Source organism: Vipera ursinii (assembly GCF_947247035.1).
Source record: "Vipera ursinii genome assembly, chromosome: 2".
NCBI lineage: Eukaryota > Metazoa > Chordata > Lepidosauria > Squamata > Viperidae > Vipera > Vipera ursinii.
Genome location: NC_139513.1, coordinates 27,055,678 through 27,077,777, shown reverse-complemented (window position 1 = coordinate 27,077,777; position 22,100 = coordinate 27,055,678). Strand labels below are relative to the sequence as shown.

General features: G+C 43.9%; 1 protein-coding gene across 5 annotated transcripts; it reads right to left on the bottom strand.

The window, feature by feature from the left end:
- Positions 1 to 3: 3 nt before the first annotated feature.
- On the bottom strand, positions 4 to 20,750 carry CRELD1 (cysteine rich with EGF like domains 1). 5 transcript variants are annotated; one of them, XM_083355690.1, is made up of 12 exons: positions 20,643 to 20,750; positions 19,899 to 20,020; positions 17,053 to 17,173; positions 16,659 to 16,741; positions 13,151 to 13,261; positions 11,826 to 11,917; positions 9,399 to 9,575; positions 6,566 to 6,661; positions 5,254 to 5,337; positions 4,346 to 4,441; positions 2,298 to 2,450; positions 4 to 1,296 (listed from the first exon to the last, which is right to left on the bottom strand). In XM_083355690.1, the coding sequence occupies exons 3-12, from the start codon at positions 17,170 to 17,172 to the stop codon at positions 1,076 to 1,078; spliced, it is 1,233 nt and encodes a 410-aa protein (XP_083211816.1). In that variant the 5' UTR covers position 17,173; positions 19,899 to 20,020; positions 20,643 to 20,750; the 3' UTR covers positions 4 to 1,075. The 5 variants fall into 5 exon arrangements, with proteins under 5 accessions (XP_083211816.1, XP_083211817.1, XP_083211814.1 ...); XM_083355691.1 differs by lacking the exon at positions 20,643 to 20,750 and having other exon boundaries at positions 19,899 to 20,155; XM_083355688.1 differs by lacking the exons at positions 19,899 to 20,020; positions 20,643 to 20,750 and having other exon boundaries at positions 17,053 to 17,385.
- Positions 20,751 to 22,100: the final 1,350 nt, after the last annotated feature.

The following is a 22,100-nucleotide window of genomic DNA, read 5'->3' as shown; positions in this document are numbered from 1 at the left end:
GAGAAGACCGACAGAACTCATGCAGTTGTGGAAAACAGAGACAGAGGAACGTTTTCATTGATTTCTTCAAGTCCTCTCCATGTTAAGTTCTTTTAACATGAAGGCTGAAGTGAAATTGCAAGCTTCGAACCTTGTGGGTACAAAAGTCTGGTAGAACAAAAATCACTGGCAAGTGAAACTGACAGCGTGCAATGGTAGGAGCCATGTGGATTTAGACACATTTATTTTTCCTGAGATACAGAACTGCAAGGTGAAAAAGTGGACATGCAGGCCTCTTTCCAAATTTCCTTTGCCTCCCAAGCTGCCACCAACAGAGTAAGAGCAAGCCCGCACATTTATTATACAGAGGAGAAAATTTTGAAATGTACCACTTCTGACCACAGAAATAAGTGTATATATTATTATTTATTAAATTTATATTATGCTCTCTCTCTCTCTTATGATACTGGTTGATTCAATACAGGGTGATTCTGAGGTCAGGGATCAGCCCAAACACTGGATCCTACCTGAAGCGGAACACTCTAAAAATGTAACGCTGCCATTTTCCTCTTCCGTCAATGCAATGTGTAGGTCAACTCTTGGCCGAAGGGCGGGTTTCCCCAAAAGCCAGCAGGGAAACCCCCCCCCCCTGCCAGCACAGACCCAAAGAGCTGAGCTTCTCTCCAGTTAGCCTTGGCAGCCCCAAGTGGCAGAGATCATAGCTTAATTGGGATGAACTCTTCCAGGATCATCCCAACATGCATGGAGAGCGGGTCAGTTGGACAATAATAGGGGCGGTTTCTTCTGAGCCTTAAACTTCCTAAGGGGTATTCAGTCCCTTCTAATATCCGTCAGGACCTCTCAGTGGTAGGCCTGCAGAGCACACGTGATCTCCCAGCTCCTATTTGTCCCTCCAGCGTATCTTCAGAAAGTCAAGGCTTGTTTTAGGCCAGATGGGGATGCAGGCTGTATTTCCCATCTCCTGGTTTCAAACCTGCTAAGATAAGGGGGAAAGGGTAGGGGTCAAGGTATTCCTGCCCCCCCACAGCTGGCTCTCCGAGGCAGGAAGCAGAAGGGAATGATCCCTGCCTAAGCCCTATCTCCCTTTCATGAAGCCATCGAGAACGCGGTCGCTGCGCTCCGACATCCAATAGCCGGCCATCGCAGCCACAGCACCTATGAATATGGCAGTGAAGACCATGTCTCCTTTGGCAGCCAAGGTGGCCAGCGCGCAGATGATGGCCCCGAAGAACATCTGCTGCAGCACAACCACTTCGTCATCTGTAATGTCGTCAAAGAATCCTTTTTCAGGAGCATCTGCAGGGGAACAAAGAGGTCATCAGCAGTGGCAAAGGCAGTCAGTTTGGCTCTCTAGGTCAGTGTTTTTGAACCTTGGCAAGTTTCAGATGTGTGGACTTCAACTCCCAGAATTCCCTAGCCATCAAGGGGAATTCTGGGAGTTCAGGTCCACACATCTGAAACTTGCCAAGGTTCAGAAACATCGGTTTAGGTTCGCCCTTCCCCTGCCCTCTATGTAAAAAGTGAGCCTTAGTTTGATTCGGAAATATATTTAAGTAGTAAGGAAAACAATAATTCCACAATTCATTTTTTAAAATCTTTTAACAACCCTGTAATCCCTTGCCTCAGGGTGGAGTTGGGGCAACTGAATGGAGCTGAGCATTTACTGGCTGGATGCCCTTCCTGATGACTACATGGAGTTCGCAGCAGATATTTTCTCTTTGTTCCCAGAGAGAGAAATATCTGTCGCTACCTAAGATCAAACTCACAGTCTCCTGATAGTGAGGCGAGAGCTCCACCTCCAGGCCACCGTGCCGTTCAATTCCACAATTCATTTACTCCAAAATAAATCCAAATTTGTGTCTGATTTGGAATATCACTCTGATTGGGATGATTGTGTTTAACTCAATTGTAGACCCCAACTATTCCTGAAAGGGCAGTTTTGTGAGGAAATGTCTGCAGAATACAGGGAGCAGAGAACAACAAAGACGGATCCTGAAGCTAGTCCTAGACAGAATTATGGCTACCGCATAGCAAGAAACTTTGAGATGCCAGACTGGTCTAGTGGTTAAGGCACCTGGCTAGAAACCGGGAGACTATGACTTCTAGTCCCGCCTTAGCCATGAAAGAAGGCTGGATGACGACTTTGGGCCGTCACTCTCTCTCAGCCCAACCCACATCATATTACATCACCGGGTTCTTGATTTTGGGGAAAACAGGAGGAAGAATGAGTATTAGGCCACCTTATTTGTAATAGTAATAGAGGCGAGATATAAACAAAAAAAAATGCACCTACTAACTTTTACCTGGGGGTTTGTCTTCCACACAGATCCCCTCTTTGCGTAGATGCCCCTCAGCGCAAACACAGCGATAGCTGCCATCTGTGTTCTCACAAACCTCGTTGGCGCCCGTACACACAGGCTCCTCCACTTCACCAGCACATTCATCCACATCTGGGAGCCAATAAGGTCATAGAATCATAAACATATTGGCTAAAACTCCTCCATTTTGTAGCTCCCATTTTCATCCACAAATGCAGCAGCCATGTTTTCTGAGCTCTGCAGCGTCATCCCTGCTCAACTGCTGCCCCTCAGTCACCATTTCTAACCCAGTAAATCCTTACTTTCCCAAACCTTCACTTGATCTTAGCCAAAAGGCCGAGAAGCGATTTACTTTCCCAAACCTTGATTCAGCAGATTTCAAGTGTCGGAAGGACAAATCTAAATTTGGGCTTTGCTCCAAACAAGGGGAAAAAAAATCTGTTGCCTAGCAAATCAATCCAGATAAGGTTTGCATATTTTATATGCTACATCTTACCCGGCCTGGGCTCTCAGGCCTCTTCTTCCATTAGTTTGTTACGTTTGGAATTACGATTGGAGAAAAGAGAGCTGAGGGCTCAAAAGCCATGAAAAAATACAGGTAGTCCTGGACTTATTGAGCACAACTGAGCCCAAAATTTCTGTTGCAAAGCAAGACAGTTGTTAAGTGAACTTGGCTCCATTTTATGACCTTTCTTGACATAGTTGTTAGGTGAAGTATTGTAGTTGTTAAGTTAGTAACAATGTTGTTAAGGGAACTTGGCTTCCCCATTGACTTTGCTTGTCAGAAGGTCACAAAAGGTGATGACATGACCCAGTTGCCCAGCGGCCAAATTTTGATCATGTGACCATGAGGATGCTGCAATGGTTGTTAAGTGTGAAATATGGTCATAAGTCACTTTTTTCAGTGCTGTTGCAACTTTGTACGGTGACTAAACGAACTGATGTAAGTCAGGGACTACCCTTACTGGTAGCCAACTATGATCCACCTCTTTTATTTAACTCTACATGTTTGGTTCATTCCTTGAAATTTCTATCCATAACTCCATAGCCTTCCTACAACTTTTTCTGGAACTCCTCTATTCCTTCTTTGGCTGGGCTGCATACCTACCAAAGGACAAAATCTCAGGTTACTCTTTAGACCCCAGTTCAGTGATCAGTAACTTTCACAGCAAATGAATTGGGAACTCGCTAAGGAAAGCAACCAGATCCTGCAAAATACCAACCGTCTGAACGCTTGTGGAAAAAGACAAAAATCTTCTGACATTTTACACGAGATTTTTGGCATTCCCACGCGGATTTTGTGACTTCAGCCATTTAATGAATTATATTAACTTTGAGGCAATCACAGGAGAGGAATTTGCAGGCACTGGATGGCAATAATTCTAGCTGCCACAGCATTGGTTCATTCAATTTCTACAGCTGCCCGTTTCAGTCAATGACCTTCGGCGGCATGCAGTTCAAAAAATACCCTACAATCAAAAATGCTAAAAACATTTTAAACCCTGACCGGCTCAAGGTTGTCTCAGCCTTCCATCCTTCCAAGGTTGGTAAAATGAGGACTCAGATTGTTGGGGGCCATATACAATATGCTGACTGGGTTAACCGCTTAATGCTGGACTGTGGCCCACTACTCGGCCCGGAGCCGTTCAGAGCCAGGCCGCGGAAGTGGCAGGCGAGCATGCATGTGCGTGCGTGTGCATCCCCACTTGCACGAGCAGCAGGCGAGAACATGCGGGCGTGCTCCATTTGCGTGACTGGCGAGCACGTGTGCCTGCCACTTGCACAAATAGAGCTGCACGCCTCTGTGCCCTTGCCCACCGCTCATGCAGAACCATCCCCTCTCCCCACCACTGCTGGTCCACAGAGCTGGAAACATTGGGAAACTCTGCTGCAAAGCACTATGAAGCAGTATTTAAGTCTAAGTGCTATTGCTAATGGAACATCTGCATGAAAACAACCAAATTCAGAGAGCACCAAGGACTCCTCATAGGAACACTTGCATAGAAAGGGGCGATACTTGAACTTACCAAGGCATTTGACACCATCTCGCTGGTAGCCCTTGTTGCATTTCTTGCAGCGAGAAGGCCCAGCACCCATGCAGCCAATACAAGCCTTGGCACAGTCTATAGAGAAAGTAGAAGGCAAAATGAAGAGCTGGGGATAGGCATTGCCCCCCCCAAGGGTAAAGTAAGGCTGGATGGCTGGCTGAAAAGGTAAGGGAGAAATATTAGAACATTATTTTTGTATGAACCATGGCAGTTAAGGTACCAGGCTAGAAACCAGGAGACCGTGAGTTTTAGCCCCTCCTTGGGTGCAAGCCCAGCTGGGTGATCTTGGGCCAATCCTTCCCTCCCAGCCCTAGGAAGAAGGAAGAGGCAAAGGCGAATCACTTCCCCAAAACTGCAGGGATTGGACTCCAGGCAAATGCTAGGAGTAAGAAACTAACTCAAAGGCACACATGCACAAATAAATGTAGTAAGCATGAACATGAAGCATCAATTCATCTACTGCTTCCTGCTTACGACTGAAACATAGGTTGCTCTCATAGATGTAAATCTACCCACCTGGCTAAGGATGTCTGCCTATGGGAGATGGGGAAAAACAGTGTCCTCAGTTGGTAGATTGTGTCATTTTTGCATATGCTTTGCTTCCAGAGATGGGGAAAAACAGTGTCCTCAGTTGGTAGATTGTGTCATTTTTGCATATGCTTTGCTTCCATGAAGAGCTTGATGCCTACTAGGATTCATGCGCCAAAGCAAGACAAACGAGGGTTGATGCGCTCATGGCCTGGCTTCCCACATTACCCAGAGGAACAGAAACATCAGATCATCTGCCGAAGACCTGTTTCTCTGGCAGAAGCAGGTCTGCCTCTTGAATGGGTTCAAGGGGTGCCTACAGCAACAGACGGTTCATTTTGGAAGCTTTAACCTCTTACCTCGGCATTCGTAGGAGCCTTCTGTATTGACACAAAACTGGTTGTTGCGACAGTGTGCCATATCGGTGCCACATTCATCTATGTCTGCAAGAAAGATGGAGAGATCAAGATAGGGGAGGCAGAAGACCTTCTCTCCCTCCTGCCCTCACTCTCAATTCTCATGAAGGAATCTTAGATTCTCCTATGAGCTTCTACATCGCTGTTTCTCTTATTAACATTTATTAAATTTATTGTGGCTACCTGCTGTAAAAGACTCTAGGTAGCTTATAACAGGGGTCCTTAACCTTGGCAACTTTAAGACTTGGGGACTTCAACTCCCAGAATTCCTCAGCAAGCAAAGCTGGCTGAGGAATTCTGGGAGTTGAAGTCCCCAAGTCTTAAAGTTGCCAAAGTTGAGGGCCCCTGGCTTATAACATCCAAATATACATATATAACAGTTAAAAACATGATACAGGTACACCTCAACTTAGACCCATTCGTTTAGTGAACGTTCGGAGTTACAACAGCATTGAAAGCGGTGACTTATGACCATTTTTCACACTTATAACTGTGGCAGCTACACCCCCACGGTCAGGTGATCAAAAACCAGATGCTTGGTTCATATTTATGACAGTTGCAGTGTCCCAGGGTCACCTTCTGCGACGTTCTGACAAGCAAAGTCAATGGGGAAGCAGATTCTATTAACGACCATATTACTAACTTAAAAACTGCAGCCATTCACTTTACAACTGTGGCAAGAAAGGTCATAAAATGGGACAAAGCATATTTAACAACTGTCTCACTTAACAACAAAAATTGGGCTCAATTGTGGTCATAAGTCGAGGACTATCTATCTTCATGATTATTTACTGAATTTATTATAGGTAGTCTCTGACTTGTGATATTAATGGTGCCTGCCAAATTATTCTTGTAAGTTATGACAATCATAAAGGGACCGACTTAATTTTGTGACCATTTTTTCCAGCAGTCATTAAGCAAATGGGCTGGTCATTAAGTGAACCCTTTGCTCACTATGGAGTGTTTTCAGCAAAAATGTCATAAAGCATGGTCACATGACTGTGGAACACTGCAAACAACCACAAATGCCGACCAGTTGCCAGGTGCCCAAAATTCAGTCATGTGACTGCAGGGGGGGGGAGGAATTGGGCTTGTAAATACCTTTTGAGGAGTCTGTTGTAATTTTGAACAGTCGCTAAGTGATCGATCATAAATTGAGGACTACCTGCACCATAACTAGTAGAAGCAGGCCTTTGAAGGAAGTCTGCCTTTTCAAACATCACCACTCCAGACTTTCCCAGGGCCACAGGCTCACCGATGCATCGTTGGTTGTGCAGCATCCAGCCTCTCTTGCAGCGTAGACAGCTGGTATCCTCGGGGCCTGAACAGCGCCCACAGGCCCGATAGCACTCTGGGTGGGAGACAGAATTGTGTGAAAAGGAATACAGTCTACAACTGACGTGAGGTGGAAACTTGAGAAAAAAAAGCAGTACAGGGCTGAAGAAAACAGTTTCCCAGTGGTGTGCAAAGCAGTTGTATGCAAAGCAAAGTTGTATGCAAAAGCAAAGTTAAAAACAACTGTGTCATGGTTCCGATAAAAGACACAGTTTCAAACAAAATGCAAACATTGTTTATCTAAAAAGTCTTAATAATGAAATGGAACATCGGCACTCATGGAGGGATGCCAGAATCTGAAATCTCCTCCCCACAAACCCATCATAACACACACACAATCCCCGTCCTTATCTACACGTCATAAATCACATTATCCAATTAGTTTTACATATGAGGTTTCACTTCCCATTCTGTACCGGACTTTTCCAATCTTCTCTCAACATCCGGGTAGATTTCCTCCCCCACAAATGAAGCAATTAAAGTAACAGGCTGTCTCTTATATTGTCAGTGCAAAACATGACAGTGTTTGCAGCATTGACATACTGTAGTTTACGTGGCCAATCGGCCACATAAACCAGTTATTTTTAACTTTGCTTTGGGATGTGTAGATGGCATGGGTGGATCGTATATTTCTTGCATTGAGCTTTAATTTACAGACAGATAATACAAAGTATGTGTGTGGTGTAACTCTTTTCACACATAAGGCAACACACGATCCATGGTGGTTAGCATGCAGCACTGCAGGCTACTTCTGCAGACTGACGGCTGCCTGCAGTTCAGCAGTTCGATTCTCATCGGCTCCAGGCTGACTCAGCCTTCCATCCTTGTAAACCGCTTAATGAGGGCTGTAAAGCACTATGAAGCGATATATAAGTCTAAGTTCTGTTGCTATTGCTAAATGCTGCTAAGGTACTATAAATGTAACTGTAAATATAGTATTGATTTGATTATGAAACTTTGATTTACTTGTTCTTGCAAGCTTTAAAGTACACTGTATTTAAAATGCAACATTTCTAGGTTGGTATAAGCTAATTTGTTGCATTTGGAGTGTGTGTGTGTGTGTGTGTGTGTGTGTGTGTGTGTGTGTGAGAGAGAGAGAGAGAGAGAGAGAGAGAGAGAGAGAGAGAGAGAGAGAGAGAGAGAGAGAGAGAGAGAGAGAGAGAGAGAGAGCGCTCTGTTCTTGTGCTTGTTGTTATCGGGGTAATGTTAATGATTGCCTTACAACACTAAGAAAAATACCAGCAATTCCTCTGCTTTTTCTTTATTTTTCTTTATAAGAAGCATCTCTTCTTATGTGTAAGAAAAACATCACTAAAAAAGTATAGTTCCTTCACTGGGCCTGGAAGCTGCAAAAATCTACATGTTCTGCTTGCTAAAGACATGGGTGCCAGTAAAATTAATCAAGGACAGAGTTTTTTTTTAAATAAAAATGGAATTGTGCTAACGAAAAAGAAATTAAGAAGATTAGTCTTTGTCCTATAAGCTGCTGACCGGGTGACCAAAAGTTTTATTTAAATTTAAAAAAAAACTTTAATCTATCATTCCGGCTGATAACAGATTCTAATGTAAAGCGATTTTTGAGTCAGCAAAAGCAAAGATGTGTTCCCGCTATTTTCTATAGGAACTGATCACCGTGTTTTCAAAACCATCCTCTTAATTTAATTTTCTGCCACTGAGTGGTAATTCATACTCAGGGTGGTTCTACAAAGTAGCTTGAGGGTGAAAAATGAGGGAGCACTTTCTATGGCCAGAAAACTTGAAACATTCAGCGAAACCTCAGCTTTTCATTTTATGCACACAGCTAATATAGATCACCAATGATTGTAATCAATGCATTATAAATGTTCCTTCTTTTGAGAGAAGGACTGGTCAAGAGTCACCCAGTTTTGTGCCTAACGCGGGATTAGAACTCACTGTGTCCTGATTGCTAGCTTGGTGCTTTAACCATTACACCAGGCTGGCTCTCCTCCTAACTTAGTACTTCCTCGATACTGTATGTTATACTACAACAAAGTCATGCTTAATATCTACCATACTTATAGGAGAAGACTGGAAAGTATAAAGTAGACATGGAGAGGGTTGTCCAGCAAATATAAACAGATTAATTACCCATGTTCAGAGAATGTAAATGTAAGATGGATAACTTTTAAATTCAAAACCTTTCCTAAAAAAAAATAATGGTTATTATATTCAATTTAGAAGGAAGAAAGGAGATATTTTCAGACACCTCCCCTTCTCTCGCCTTCAAAGGGCCAAAGCTTGGAACAAAAGCTACCATTTAAGACAGGGGTCTTCAAACTTGGCCCTTTTATGACTTGTGGACTTCAACTCCCAGAATTCCTCAGCCAGGCATGCCTGGCTGAGGAATTCTGGGCTTTGAAGTCCACAAGTCCTAAAAAGGCCAAGTTTGAAGACCCCTGATTTAGGATATAAAGGGAAGAGGGACACTGTTTACAGAAAGCCACCATCAATGGTAGTATTAGCCTGCAAGGGGATTGATTGATTCCTGGCAACTGCCAGGATTACATCCTGATGTTTTCTTGGCCAGATTTCAGAAGTGATTTGCCGTTGCTTCCTTCCTAGGGCCCAGAGAAGTGACTGGCCTAGGGTCACCCAGCTGGCTTTGCGCCTAAGGCAGGACTAGAGCTCCCCATCTCCTGATTTCTGGCCCGATGCCTTCTCCACTACACCCAAGAGATTACAAAATGACAATTCCACAACCTTCCCCAGCCCAGCACAAACACTCTACATACCCGCACATACCAGGTGGCTGTCATTGCGAGCAGCTTCATAGTAGCCATCTCCACACTCAGAACAAAAGGGGCCACCGTAGCCAGTCTGACACATGCAGAGGCCAGTGCCTCCACGTGTGCCTTCACCATCACACTGCCCATATCCACTGCAAGGCTTCTCGGCACCTCCAGGGCAGGCTGCAGAGAGATGGAAATCAGAAGCGGAAACCAACATGGAGCTTGGCTTAGAGCTCTGCAGTGCTCAGATTTCCTATTTCACCTTTTCTCCCCATTCCAGATACCTACATTTTGCAATGTTAAGAATTTTCATTAAAGACTTCAGTATTTAAAGATTCAAGTCTCACCCCCACCACTTCAAGCGGACCGGCTCTCCTTATCCCATTATTTTTATTTTTATTTTTATTATTTTAATTCCATTTATATCCCACCCTTCTCCGAAGACTCAGGGCGGCTTACAAGCTTAGCAGTAGCCTTCATTCTATGTATATGCCTGCTTATTAGGGCTTACACACACACCCCAAGGGGCATTATTACAAAGTCAGCTTATTGCCCCCAACAATCTGGGTCCTCATTTTACCTACCTCGGAAGGATGGAAGGCTGAGTCAACCTTGAGCCTGGTGGGATGCGAACCTGCACTAATTGCAGGCAGCTGGTGTTACTTAAGGAGGCATTAGCCCACTGCTCCACCAAGGCTCATTAGGCGACCCATTTATTCTTCTGTCCGTCCATCCATCCATCCATCCATCCATCCATCCATCCATCCTATATGGCCAGCCACTCATGTATGGGGAAGGAAACTAAGTGCCTAACTAGTGTGATTAATTTTAGGCACCACAATTTACGGAGGATTCAGAGAACTGGAATAGTTCAAAGAAAGACAATAGAGATGATCAGGGGACTGGAAGCTAATTTGTATGTGGAGAAGACTGTGAAATGTTTAACTCTGAGAGGAAAAGTTGGAAAGGAAATGATTAACACTCTTCTAGCACCTGAAAGCTGTCACAGAGAGCACATCTGTGGCTGATTTTCTGTCTGCCCAGAAGGCAGGATGTGGATTACTGGTCTCAATTTATGGGAAGTTAGATTCTGATTGGCTACTGGAAACATTTCTCAACAGGAAAAGCAGTTGGACTCTGGACCCCAATTGCCTTGGAAGGCAGTGGGTTTCTCTCCATTAGATGCACTTAAATAGACTTCCATTTGTCAGAGATATTTTATTTTGGACTCCCATACTGAATGGCCTGAGTGATCCCTTCCAGCTGAATTGGTGACTGAATATTACTCTTTTTCAAATGATTGGAAATCCTAGGTAATCTTCGCTCACCAACTGCCTTGTTTAGCAATTGTTCAATGTTACAGTGGTGCTCAAAAAATAACTTTACAACCAATGCCAGCATTTACCACTTTGCAGAGTCATTCAGTTATGTGATCACCATTACAGTCAGTATGTGTAGTCCTGTACCTGACCCTCTTGTTTTTCTTCCCCTACCCTTGCAGAGTGGAGGATTGGAGAGAAAGGAATTACAAGAGAGGAAGCAAGAATGCAATAGGGAATACACATTGAGAGCAAGGCACTGGCACCAGCAACCACAAGTGTGCTACACAAACAGCCTAGTGTATTCCTCATTGTTTGCCTGCTTACTTTCCATTCTCTCCACTCTGTGAGTGGAGGAGGAATAGGTCAGGCAGAGAGTGCCTACAGAAATTGATTTTATTTTTTCTCTCTCCCATCTTTCCTCTTGCAAAGTGGAGATATTGCTAAGGAAGGGATTGCAAGAGAGTAACCAGGCACACAATGAAGAATACCCAGGCTGTCTGTGTTGTGCATTCATGACTGCTGTCTGCATCACTTTCAAAGTGTATTCCTCCTTGTGTGGCTGCTTATTCTCTTCTAATCCCTTCCTATCCAATTAATGGAAATGCAAATATTAATTCCCTTCTTGTTAATTACCCCAGTGCAGGGATAACTAAGCCAAACAGTGAAGGAATGGGGAAAAGTAAAGCAGTTGCAGTCATGTGATTTCCCACTTTAGCAACCGCTTCACTTAATGTCAGACGTGCTGGTCAGTTGTGGTTGCTAAATGAGGACTATCTGTATTAAAAACAAGCCATCTCGGATCTGTTTATTACACTTTCATGATCCTTTCCCCCATCTGGTGCCTTCTAGAAATATTGGAATTCTCCTCATCTCCAGCCAGCAGAAATGCTGCCAAGTTACAGAATCAGCAGAAGGCCTTTGAAAATATATACTCCTAAGAATCTCAGGCATAATATCTCAAACCCTTAGCTCATATATGGATTAAGAAATTAAATCAAGGAAAATAATTGGAGTCTTTGCTCCAGCCAGATTCTGGAGGATCCAGAGTTAAGCAAAGGCTGTCAGAGCATCCCTTACAATAAACCCCAGGGGCCTTAGAAACACTCACTCTGACAATCAGAGCCATAGGTGCCAGATGGGCAGCATAATTTGAGGGTATCCATGCACAGCCATTGGAAAAAGTCTGGATGGTGCTGCTGCCTAAGGAAAAAAAAATCGTCTGGTTATTGCTGCTCCTCATTCCACCATGGTGCAATTTATCAATTATACAAGCTCTGTACAACTCCCAAGAATGAAACAGCCATATAGTATTTGGGCAGGAGAGGGAAACAGATACTAAGTCAGATCATTGGTCCATACAACACAGGACTGTCTACACCAGGATCCTTAACCCCCTGGGTCACAGGCCCGTACTGGTCCATGGCCTGTTAAGAACTGAGCAGCACAGCTGGATGTGAATGACAGGTGAGCAAAGTTTCAACTGTATTTGCAGCCACTTTCCAACACTTGTATCACTGACTCAGCTCCACCTCAGATCATCGGGAATTAGAGTAGAGTAGAGTAGAGTAGAGTAGAGTAGAGTAGGGTAGAGTAGAGTAGAGTAGGAATAGAATAGAATAGAATAGAATAGAATAGAATAGAATAGAATAGAATAGAATAGAATAGAATAGAATAGAATAGAATAGAATAGAATAGAATAGAATGCTGGAAGGGACCTTGGAGGTCTTCTAGTCCAGCCCCCTGCTCAAGCAGGAGAACCTACACCATCTCAGACAGGTGAATGTCCAGTCTCTTCTTAAAAATTTCCAGTGATGGAGCACCCACAATTTCTGGAGGCAAGCTATTTCACTGGATGATTGTCCTCATTGTCAGGAAGTTTCTCCTTAATTCCAGGTTGCTTCTCTCTTTGATCAGTTTCCAACTATTGTTTCTGCCCTCTGGTGCTTTGGTGAGTAACATGACCCCCACTTCTTTGTGGCAGCCCCTCAAATACTGGAATACTGCTATCATGTCTCCCTTATTTCTTCTTTTCTTTAGACTAGCCAAAACCAAGTCCCATGGCCATTCCAGGTTGCAACCTCCTCCTTCCCACCCGCTAGCCCATAAAAAAATTGTCTTCCACAAAACCAGTCCCTGGTGCCAGAAAGATTGTGGACCATTGGTCTACACTGACTAGTGGTGTTGCCTGGGGTTTCCAAGGTCTACCTGGAGATGCTTTCTGCAGGCAAAGCAGATATTCTGTCTCTGACTTTTTTTATTTAACTTTGCCTACTGAATTATATGGACCGTTGAAGTTCCTCCTTTCAACCCCATGGCTTGAATTTTCCTCCTGCTAACGTGGGGGAATACTGGTATGATCTGTAATAAATAAGCCTCCAGAGTGAGCTTCTTCCACCTTACGTAAGTTAAAGCATCTTCCTCTTTTTAACTCACTCACGAAACCACCAGTGTTCTACGTGGTCTTCGCTTTGCTCCAGCAGCTGGTGGCAGGCAAAATCTGATGTAGAACACACACTTTCCAAAACTTCCAACAGACGTGTCTCACTGGGAGGGGAGAAAGAGACCGCATGAGAATTGAGGGAGTTATTAGAAGCTACCTATTTTCACATGTGGTGGACTTGTAGAAATATAAAAGCTTTTTGGATTAAAATTTGGTGGAACATTCAAAAGATTTTTAAGAGAAAGATAAAGTTTCCCCGCAATTGTTTTTATTGGGCATTGTTGTAGATTGTGATGTTAAAGAAACTAACTTGATGTTGAACATGATAACGGCAGCACAATTACTGGTGGGACAATATTGGAAGAAGGATAGTTTGCCCACTGTAGAAGAATGGGTGTTTAAAGTTTTGAATCTTGCAGAAATGTCTAAGATTTCTGCTTATCTGAAGGATCATTCACAGGAAAGATATATTTCAGTTTGGAGGAGATGGATAAATTATATTCAAAACAAATATGGGACTAAAAAGTACCATTTAGCTTATGAGTAGATTTCAGTGGGATATGTTATTGGTACGTTGTTTGTAGTTATGTTAAAAGAGAGTTAAAGCGCATTATGAATTTGGTTAATTGTATATTATGCATAATTTTTATTTAGAATATGATTATTGTAACTATAATCCTGTATTTAGCTCTGGGAAGTGGGGGGGGAAGCGGGTGGGTTTGGGGTGGGAGGGATTTGGATATATTGTACAATTTTGTTTTTGTAAAACTCTTTAATAAAAGAAAAAGAGAATTGAGGGAGTTGGACAAGGCAAATTCTGCCCTAGGGTGTCTACCCTGCCTGCTTGATCAAAACAGCCCACGGTCATCCCTCTAAGCCAGCGTTATTCAACTTTGGCTGCCTGAAGATGGGTGGGCTTCCCCATTGACCTTGCCTATCAGGAGGTTGCAAAAGGGGGTCTCATGACCCTGGGACACCGCAACCGTCATAACTATGAGTCAGCGGCCAAGCTTCTGAATTTCGATCACATGACCGTGGGGATGCTGTAACGGTCACAAGTGTGAAAAATGGTTATAAGTCACTTTTCAGTGCCCTTGTAACTTTGGACGGTCGCTAAAGAAACCGTCAAGGACTACCTGTGTTGACTTTTCATACAGGAAACTTAAATGAACTTCGTATCCTTTCTCAAAATATCATCCAGAGATTCTTCGGGCCAGCAGCCAGTCTCTAATGCTTTCCTTGCTCCCCAGAGTCAAGTCAGGAGTTGGCCAAATGACAGGCAAGAGACTCTGGGGATGCTCTGAGCAACAGCTGTGAAAGCATGGAACAAACATGGAAGGTGTTTGTCAACCAAGGGAACATTTCCTTAACTAATTAATGTTGCAGCAATCAACCTCTCACTGCAGGTGTACTGTATGAAGGGGGGGAAAAAGGATAAAAAGTTGTAATGTATCTTTGTTATTTATTTTGTAAAGGTAAGCTTTCAAGTTCACTAAAACCCAAACTCACACAATGGATAATTAAAATGGAGAAAAAGGTAACAAACTTGGGCTCTTCATAGAGGAGGCATGGGGAAGGTCACAGTAGAAAGGAGGGCACGTGAAGAATTCCAGATTTGATTGGATATCTATATAGAAAACCTCCCAGCTAATTAATGATGACATCACAGAGGGGAAAAAATTACATCCTGGCTGTGTGCTCATTTTTCAATTTAAAACTGGCAGAAATGAAATCTATCTGCATTGGTGCAATTCAATCTATTAACCAGCTCAAGTACTATTTTTCTATTAGTTTTTCCTCCCAAAAGTATTAGAATGGCATAATTCCCAGGCAGCTACCTCAGTTCATATGCATTTCCTATCTGGGAGCTCTAGTAAATAGTGAAGAGTATAACTTTAGAGATGATTGAGCTCCGTTTATGTCCTACCACATGATTCATCACTACACAACCATATATATATTTATATATATATATCAGGATCACTGATATTTTCTTTTAGGTAAGGTAAAAAGGTCCCCCCGCACACGCGTGCCAGTCGTTTCCGACTCTAGGGGCCGGTGCTCATCTCCGTTTCAAAGCCGAAGAGCCAGCGCTTGTCCGAGGACGTCTCCGTGGTCATGTGGCCAGCATGACTGGACGCCAAAGGCTCACGGAACGCTGTTACCTTCCCACCGTAGTGGTCCCTATTTTTCTACTTGCATTTTTTTATGTGCTTTCGAACTGCTAGGTTGGCAGAAGCTGGGACGAGTAACAGGCGCTCACTCTGCTACGCGGCACTCAGGATTCAACCCGCCAAACTGCCGACCATAATCGACAAGCTCAGCGTCCTAACCCACTGAGCCACCACGTCCCTTTTAGGTAAGTGAGGACAATACCCTATAAATGTGCTGAATTTAAAACTTGCTCCTTCTTTATAACTCTTTGAACTATTCCCAAATGTTCTGATACTCTTAGTGAAATAACAGGCTTAGCTACCTCTTAAGGGAGAAAAAGTAATTTTTTATTCCAGCCATACATGTCATGATCAGCTAATGCAAATCTTTTAATGCCTCATTGAGGTGACAATCACTGCCAGAATTCAAAATCACATGGAAGGCTGGGAACTGCTATACAATAATATTTATTAGTTTATTAAATTTATATGCCGCACATCTCACCATCCATGCTTAAGGACAACATGGATATGCATTCATTTAGGGCAGGGGTGTCAAACTCAATTTCATTGAGGGCCGCATCAGCATTGCAGTTGCCCTCAAGGGGCTGGGTGGGTATGGCCAGGGTGGGCGTAGCCTACTGGGTGGGCGTGGCTAGAGTGCGTATGGCCTACTGGGTGGGCATGGCCAGCTCCTACACCGTTTGCATCAAGGGTGCCTATGGGGGCCTGGGCAGGAGTGGGACAGATCTGAGGGTCTCTGGCAGAAGGAGATGGGACCAGGGCAAGTGCCAAGGCAGTGGGGGCTGTTCCCTCACTGTTTCCAGGATGGCTTCGCGGGCCACATTAAACCACTTCGCGGGCCTTGTGTTTGACATGTCTGATTTAGGGGTTTTGTTGTTATTATTATTAAAGAGTAAAAACGGTCCTATGAAGTTTGTTTGTCTCAAAAAACAACCTAATAATAACAAACAAACAAAACAAATGTATATGTTTCTTAAAGTTGCCAAGGCTGGGAAGCTCTGTTCTAAGAAAATAAACTGGGGCTTTAAGACAGGTTAACACTATCATTTGGCCTCCAGCTGCAACAAAGATTCGGGCATCTGGGCTATTGTCAGAATTTCCACAATAATGTTTAAAATGAAGCAACTATATGACTTATCGTAGCCTTGGTTGTTGTTTTTTTAAAGAGACTTCATCTTGAGTGTCAAAGCCCATCTTGCTGGACTTCGTGCAATCAGGATGCTAGTAAGAGGTTGCTACTTCCCAACGAGGATACTGGTATGGCCCGGGGTCTGCAGTATCAGCATCTCACCAATGGCCTGTTGCAGCCCAGCCTTCAAATCACCTGTTGGCGTATTTGGCAAGCTTCTCTTCTTCCCAGGCTGTGTTCCCGCCCCCGAAGTTCTCTCGCTGTGTCCGCTCCAGACCCTGAGAAGGCAGGACAAGCCTCACAGCAAAGCCAGAGCTGGTCTTCTCGCCCCATCCCATCCCAGCAGCCCTCAACCCCATGCAATGCAAACCCACCACCTCCATTGCTGCTTTTTGCCCCTCATCCTCCAAACATCTCCGTACCTCTCTCAGCAGCATTTCCTCCCTCTTCCCCAAACTTTATTCTGAGACTGAAGGGGGGGGGAGCGCAGATGAATGCCTAGCAATCCCAGCTAAATGGGATGTCTGCTTTGCATTAATCATGATTACATACACCCAGGCCATTTTGGAGATCCTTTCTAGGCTCCCACCTTATTGAAATTGTCGACAAGACCCCGACAGGTCTGGCAGGTATCTTGCTGGGAACTACCAGAGTTTGGCATCCACTGGAATAGCAAGAGGAAGGAGAACAGAGCAGGTGGGACCTTCATCCTGGAAAAAGCCATTTTCAGGCCAGGAACAAGATTAGAAGAAAGAGGAATGTTTGTGAGATCAACAAGAGTATTTGAGAAGCTGATGAAGCAAGAGGCTCCTAGGCGGTAGACACGTGGCAATTTGGGTTAAAGATTATTCTGCATAACCTCCACATGTATTCTTGATTTGCAGGGTGACAATCCAAATCTTAACCACAAGAAGTTGGGATCTGAAAATTTCATGCTGTAAGATGCGTTGGAAGCAACTGGGCAAGGTCAAACGTTCTTCATTTATTTGTTACACTTATATCCCACCCTTCGCCCCAGAAGCTCAAGACTGCATATGTAGCCATATATTCAGTTTCCCCAAAAATGACTCTACAAGGTAGCTTAGGTCGAGAGACCGAGGTTGGCCCAAAGTCAACCACTCAATCTCCATGCCTGAAGGTATCTTTCATCCTCAGTTTCTCAAGTCTTAGTCCAATATCTCAACTGCTCTTCTACCTTACCTCACAATATTAAGTAAGAAAGGAGAAAGACAGAAAAAAGAGAAAACAGAATGGAGTTTTCAAGGCTCTCTGGAAATCACAAGGGGAAAAACTCTTGCTTGGGAACATAGTAAAAAAATTGCTAAATAAATAAAATAAAATAAAATAAAATAAAATAAAATAAAATAAAATAAACCTTTATTGTCAAAGTACAACATGTGTACATTGAGATTAGCTGAGCCTCCCCCCTAAGTGCCCTGGGCAAGTGAGGAAAAGTCCAGAGGATGTAAAGCAGGGGTCTTCAAACTTGGCCCTTTTATGACTTGTGGACTTCAACTCCCAGAATTCCTCAGCATGCCTGGCTGAGGAATTCTGGGAGTTTAAAGACCACAAGTCATAAAAGGGCCAAGTTTGAAAAACCCCTGTTGTAAAGGAAGATTTTGAAACAAGCCAGCATTTTTCTAAGGCATGCCAGCCGGGGAATTCTGGGAATTGAAGATCACATGTCTTCAAATTGCTGGGGCTGAGAAACACCGGTTTAGGTATTGTTCTAAACAGAGGAAACCAGAGGAAGGAAAATCAGGGAAGGATTTACATAAATCCCAAACCTATCTAGTCAAGCATTCCTAGGGAACTAAATGTCTTTAGGAAGTCCACAGACAGGATTGGAGGGCAACCATCATTACTGATTTATATCCAGAGGGATTCTGTATGATTTTGAGATGTGTTGGGCTACATTTCCCAGAACTGAAGACTGCTCTATGTAGCAAATAGATGCTGAGCTTTTTAGTTGGCACTATTAGTAATTATTAAATGAAAAACCTTCCTATGTAACAGAATAACAGAGTTGGAAGGGACCTTAAAGTTCTTCTAGTCCAACCCCCTGGTCAAGCAGGAGACCCTATACCAGGGGTAGGCAACCTCGGCTCTTTTATGACTCATGGACTTCAACTCCCAGAATTCCTGAGCCAGCTATGCTGGCTCAGGAATTCTGGGAGTTGAAGTCCATGAGTCATAAAAGAGCCGAGATTGCCTACCCCTGCCCTATACCATTCTGGACAAATGGCTGTCCAATGTCTTCTTTAAAACCTTCAGTATTGGAGCACCCAAAACATCTGGAGGCAAGTTGTTCCACTGATTGTAATAAAAGTCTGAACATTACTCCTTAGTTCTAGGCTGCTTCTCTCCTTGATTAGTTTCCATCCGTTGCTTCTTGTCCTGCCTTCAGGTGCTTTGGAGAATAGCTTGACTCCCTCTTCTTTCTGGCAGCCCCTGAGATATTGGAACACTTAAGACATTTTTGGAAAGTAAGTGGATAACTGTAATCTCTTTTCCAAGAGCCATTTAGCTGCCAGGCAGCTGCTGTGTGGTTTCTGTGCACCCACAACATTGTCCTCTCTATATTCCCATTGTTGGGAGTGGAGAAACCTAAGCTTTGTGAGGCAAAATAATCTGGAAAACAGGAGCTGTGTTAATCCCAATTATCCAGGATGCAATGCCCACTTAAGCATGCTCACATATAAACTACTTTCAAGTCATATAAACTGAAAATAACAGGTCCAATTTATGTTTTTTTAAAATTAACAAGTCACAACCACATCTGGAAGTAAAAACTCTCACAATCTGGTAGTACCAAAATCCAATGAATGTGCATTACACTTTTGAATGAGATTTGGCCTTGGGCTTCTGCCATTTCCCTATATAGCATCAGCAGTATATAGAAACCTAATTCAACAGCCCAAAACACATTTTAGGCAGGCATTAATCACAGATATAAAAGTCACAGATACAGCAGTAACAGCCAGATCAAGCTACTTGATCTAAAAAACCTCGGACTTGCAAAGTGACATTAAGAAGATGCATCACATTCTTTAACAAATTGATGGCACCTTACTAAACTTCTAACGATTTTAAAAGGCAAAAATCCGGATGACGGAGAGATACCCAAAACATTAAAGCTGCTGTAGGTATGGGGAATCCTGATGTCCAGCAGGTGGCATCAAATCTATCTTCCTAGCCAGACACCCTCCAAAAGCATTGGACTACAACTCCCACCATTCCTCAGCCTATATAACCAATATTCATTCTGTCGGCCAGCCGTACTGATGGAGGTTATAAGCAAGCACACCTGGAAAATGTGTTACAAGCTGATTCCGTATTGCTCAGATAATAGCCGCAAGCCACCACAGTACAATACGGATGTCAGCTGATGCCCACTTCCTTTAGAAAGGCAATTATGACTTTAGCAGGACTTACTTCAGGATCTAATGGATCATTGAACAAATCAATCCAGAGTGCTCACTTGAGGCACAAACGACCAGGCTCAAATGATCCTACGTCGGGCACATTATGTGAGGACCCCGGATCCCTGGAGAAGTCTGTAGTATTGGGAAGAGGTGGAAGGAAAGTGAAGAAGAGGATGACCAAAAGCTAAGTGGATGGACCAAGCTACCGTGGCCATGGGTGCAATGTTGGAAGACTTATCAGTGTGGTTGCTGGAGTCGAAAACGCCTTGATGGCAATAATCTGATGGGTTAGGGTTGGGGTTTTAATATGTTTTAATACTGTTTTAAACTGGGCCAAATATTTAATCGTTTTTTAACTTTTGTATTCCGCTTTTTTATATTTATTGCCCTGTACACCGCCCGGAGTCCTTCGGGAGAAGGGCGGTATAAAAATATAATTAAAATAAAAAAATAAAAAATAAAAAAATCGACACAGAGAACCAGGGGAACATGTAAACGGGATGACACGGGATTCCACCTGCTCCGACCTCTCTGCATAGCGGCTCCGCCTCCAAAGGAGGGATGCAGCGAAGGTTTTCCCTCCGGGACGCCCTATTTCTGCAGGCAGGCAGAAGCTGAAGCCCACCCACCCCCACCCCACCCCGGTGCCACCGAATGGCCAACCCAGCTCCGAAGATAATCCCAAGAAAAACGTGTTTGTTTGTTTGTTTTCAGACCCACCGCCCCACGCCTCGCTCGGGGGCTCTAAACCTACCTTGCCTCTCCCCCACTCGCCCCTCGGGAGAGCAGCGCCAGCCAACGGGGGAGTCCAGGAAGTGCAGCGCCCACTTTCGCACGCCAGGCGACTCCCGGATCCGCCGCAGTTCAGCGCTCCTCCCCTCCCTCCTTGGCGGCCGCAAGATCGCCACCAGGGGGCCGACCCTTCCTCTCCCTCCGCCAATGATATCATTCCCTTCTCCTTCCAGAGACCAATAGGCGGGCTCCGTCCGTTTCCCCTCGGAGCAGCACCTGTCAAGGCGCTTAAAGAGGCGGCGGCGGAGGCGATCGGTCGTGCTCCTCTCTGCCGTCGCGAGGGCGAGAGGTGCTGCCGGAACGGGATTATATTTCATCCTCCATTAAAAGCAATCTGGACGAAACAATCCTGTGGCTATTGAACGCAGTCTTCTGGTTCTCAGCCCAAAACGCCTCGGGGGAGCTCATAAAATCCTGTCTTTTCCACCATGTCGCCCTGCAGATTCGTTGAATTTATTATTATTTTTTTAGTTCTCTTGTCTTTGGGGGAAGATGTAAGAAGACAAAAGATTTAGGGGTGCATAAACACTGTCGCCAGTAGCCTTTGCTTAAATGAACATCTCATGCATTCGAAAGTAGAATCTGCATTTTGCGGTTACTGCCGAATCAACTTTTGCTTGACACGAAGCAGCTGTGCAAACCTCAAGTTTGGGTATGTCAATATGAATTTGGGAGAATTTGTGCCTCAATTTCAATAGCAGAAATATCTTCCTAATTGTAAAATGGACAGGGGGGAATCCCATTTACAGCAGTTACTGGGAAACCTCTGGGGGAAAAAATAAACTTTTAACAAAAAATGAAGGAAGATCAGAAATTACATCACTCCTAGAGGTACAGGTAGAAACCTGTACATGGAGGAGCCGGCATTGGGATGCTCTGAAAACCCTTCAAATTCAGGTCAGTTTCCCAACGGAATGAATCAGCCTCCACAGAGTGAGAGGGACTTGAAACACTTAAAAGTCCACTTTGATGAAAAACTGCCATTTGAAAAAGGCAAGAAATTGCCTTCTTCCAAAAAAAAACCCTAACCTATCTACAAAAGGAGATAAGACATGTGGTATTTTCCAAATATTTTAGCCCAGGGCTTTTTTTTTTTTTGTCATAGAACGCCCAGAACAGAATTCCAGCACCTTTTTTGGATGGAACCTTGTAGCATAGGCAAGGCGGGCTGTATGACGTGTGTAAGTTTTGGCACTTTTTTTTTTTTTACAAAAAAGCACTGTTTTAGCCTATAATCCTCATATCTCCAGGCCATACTGGCTAGAAGTGAAAATATACTCCAAATCAAGTGCAAATCATCAAATTATGTACCTCCCTTTGACTTGCCTCAGTCAGGTCAGCAACTTTCAGATGTGTGGATTTTAATTTCACAGGATTCCCAGGTTGGCTCCATATATTTGAAAAAAATGCTGAGGTTGCA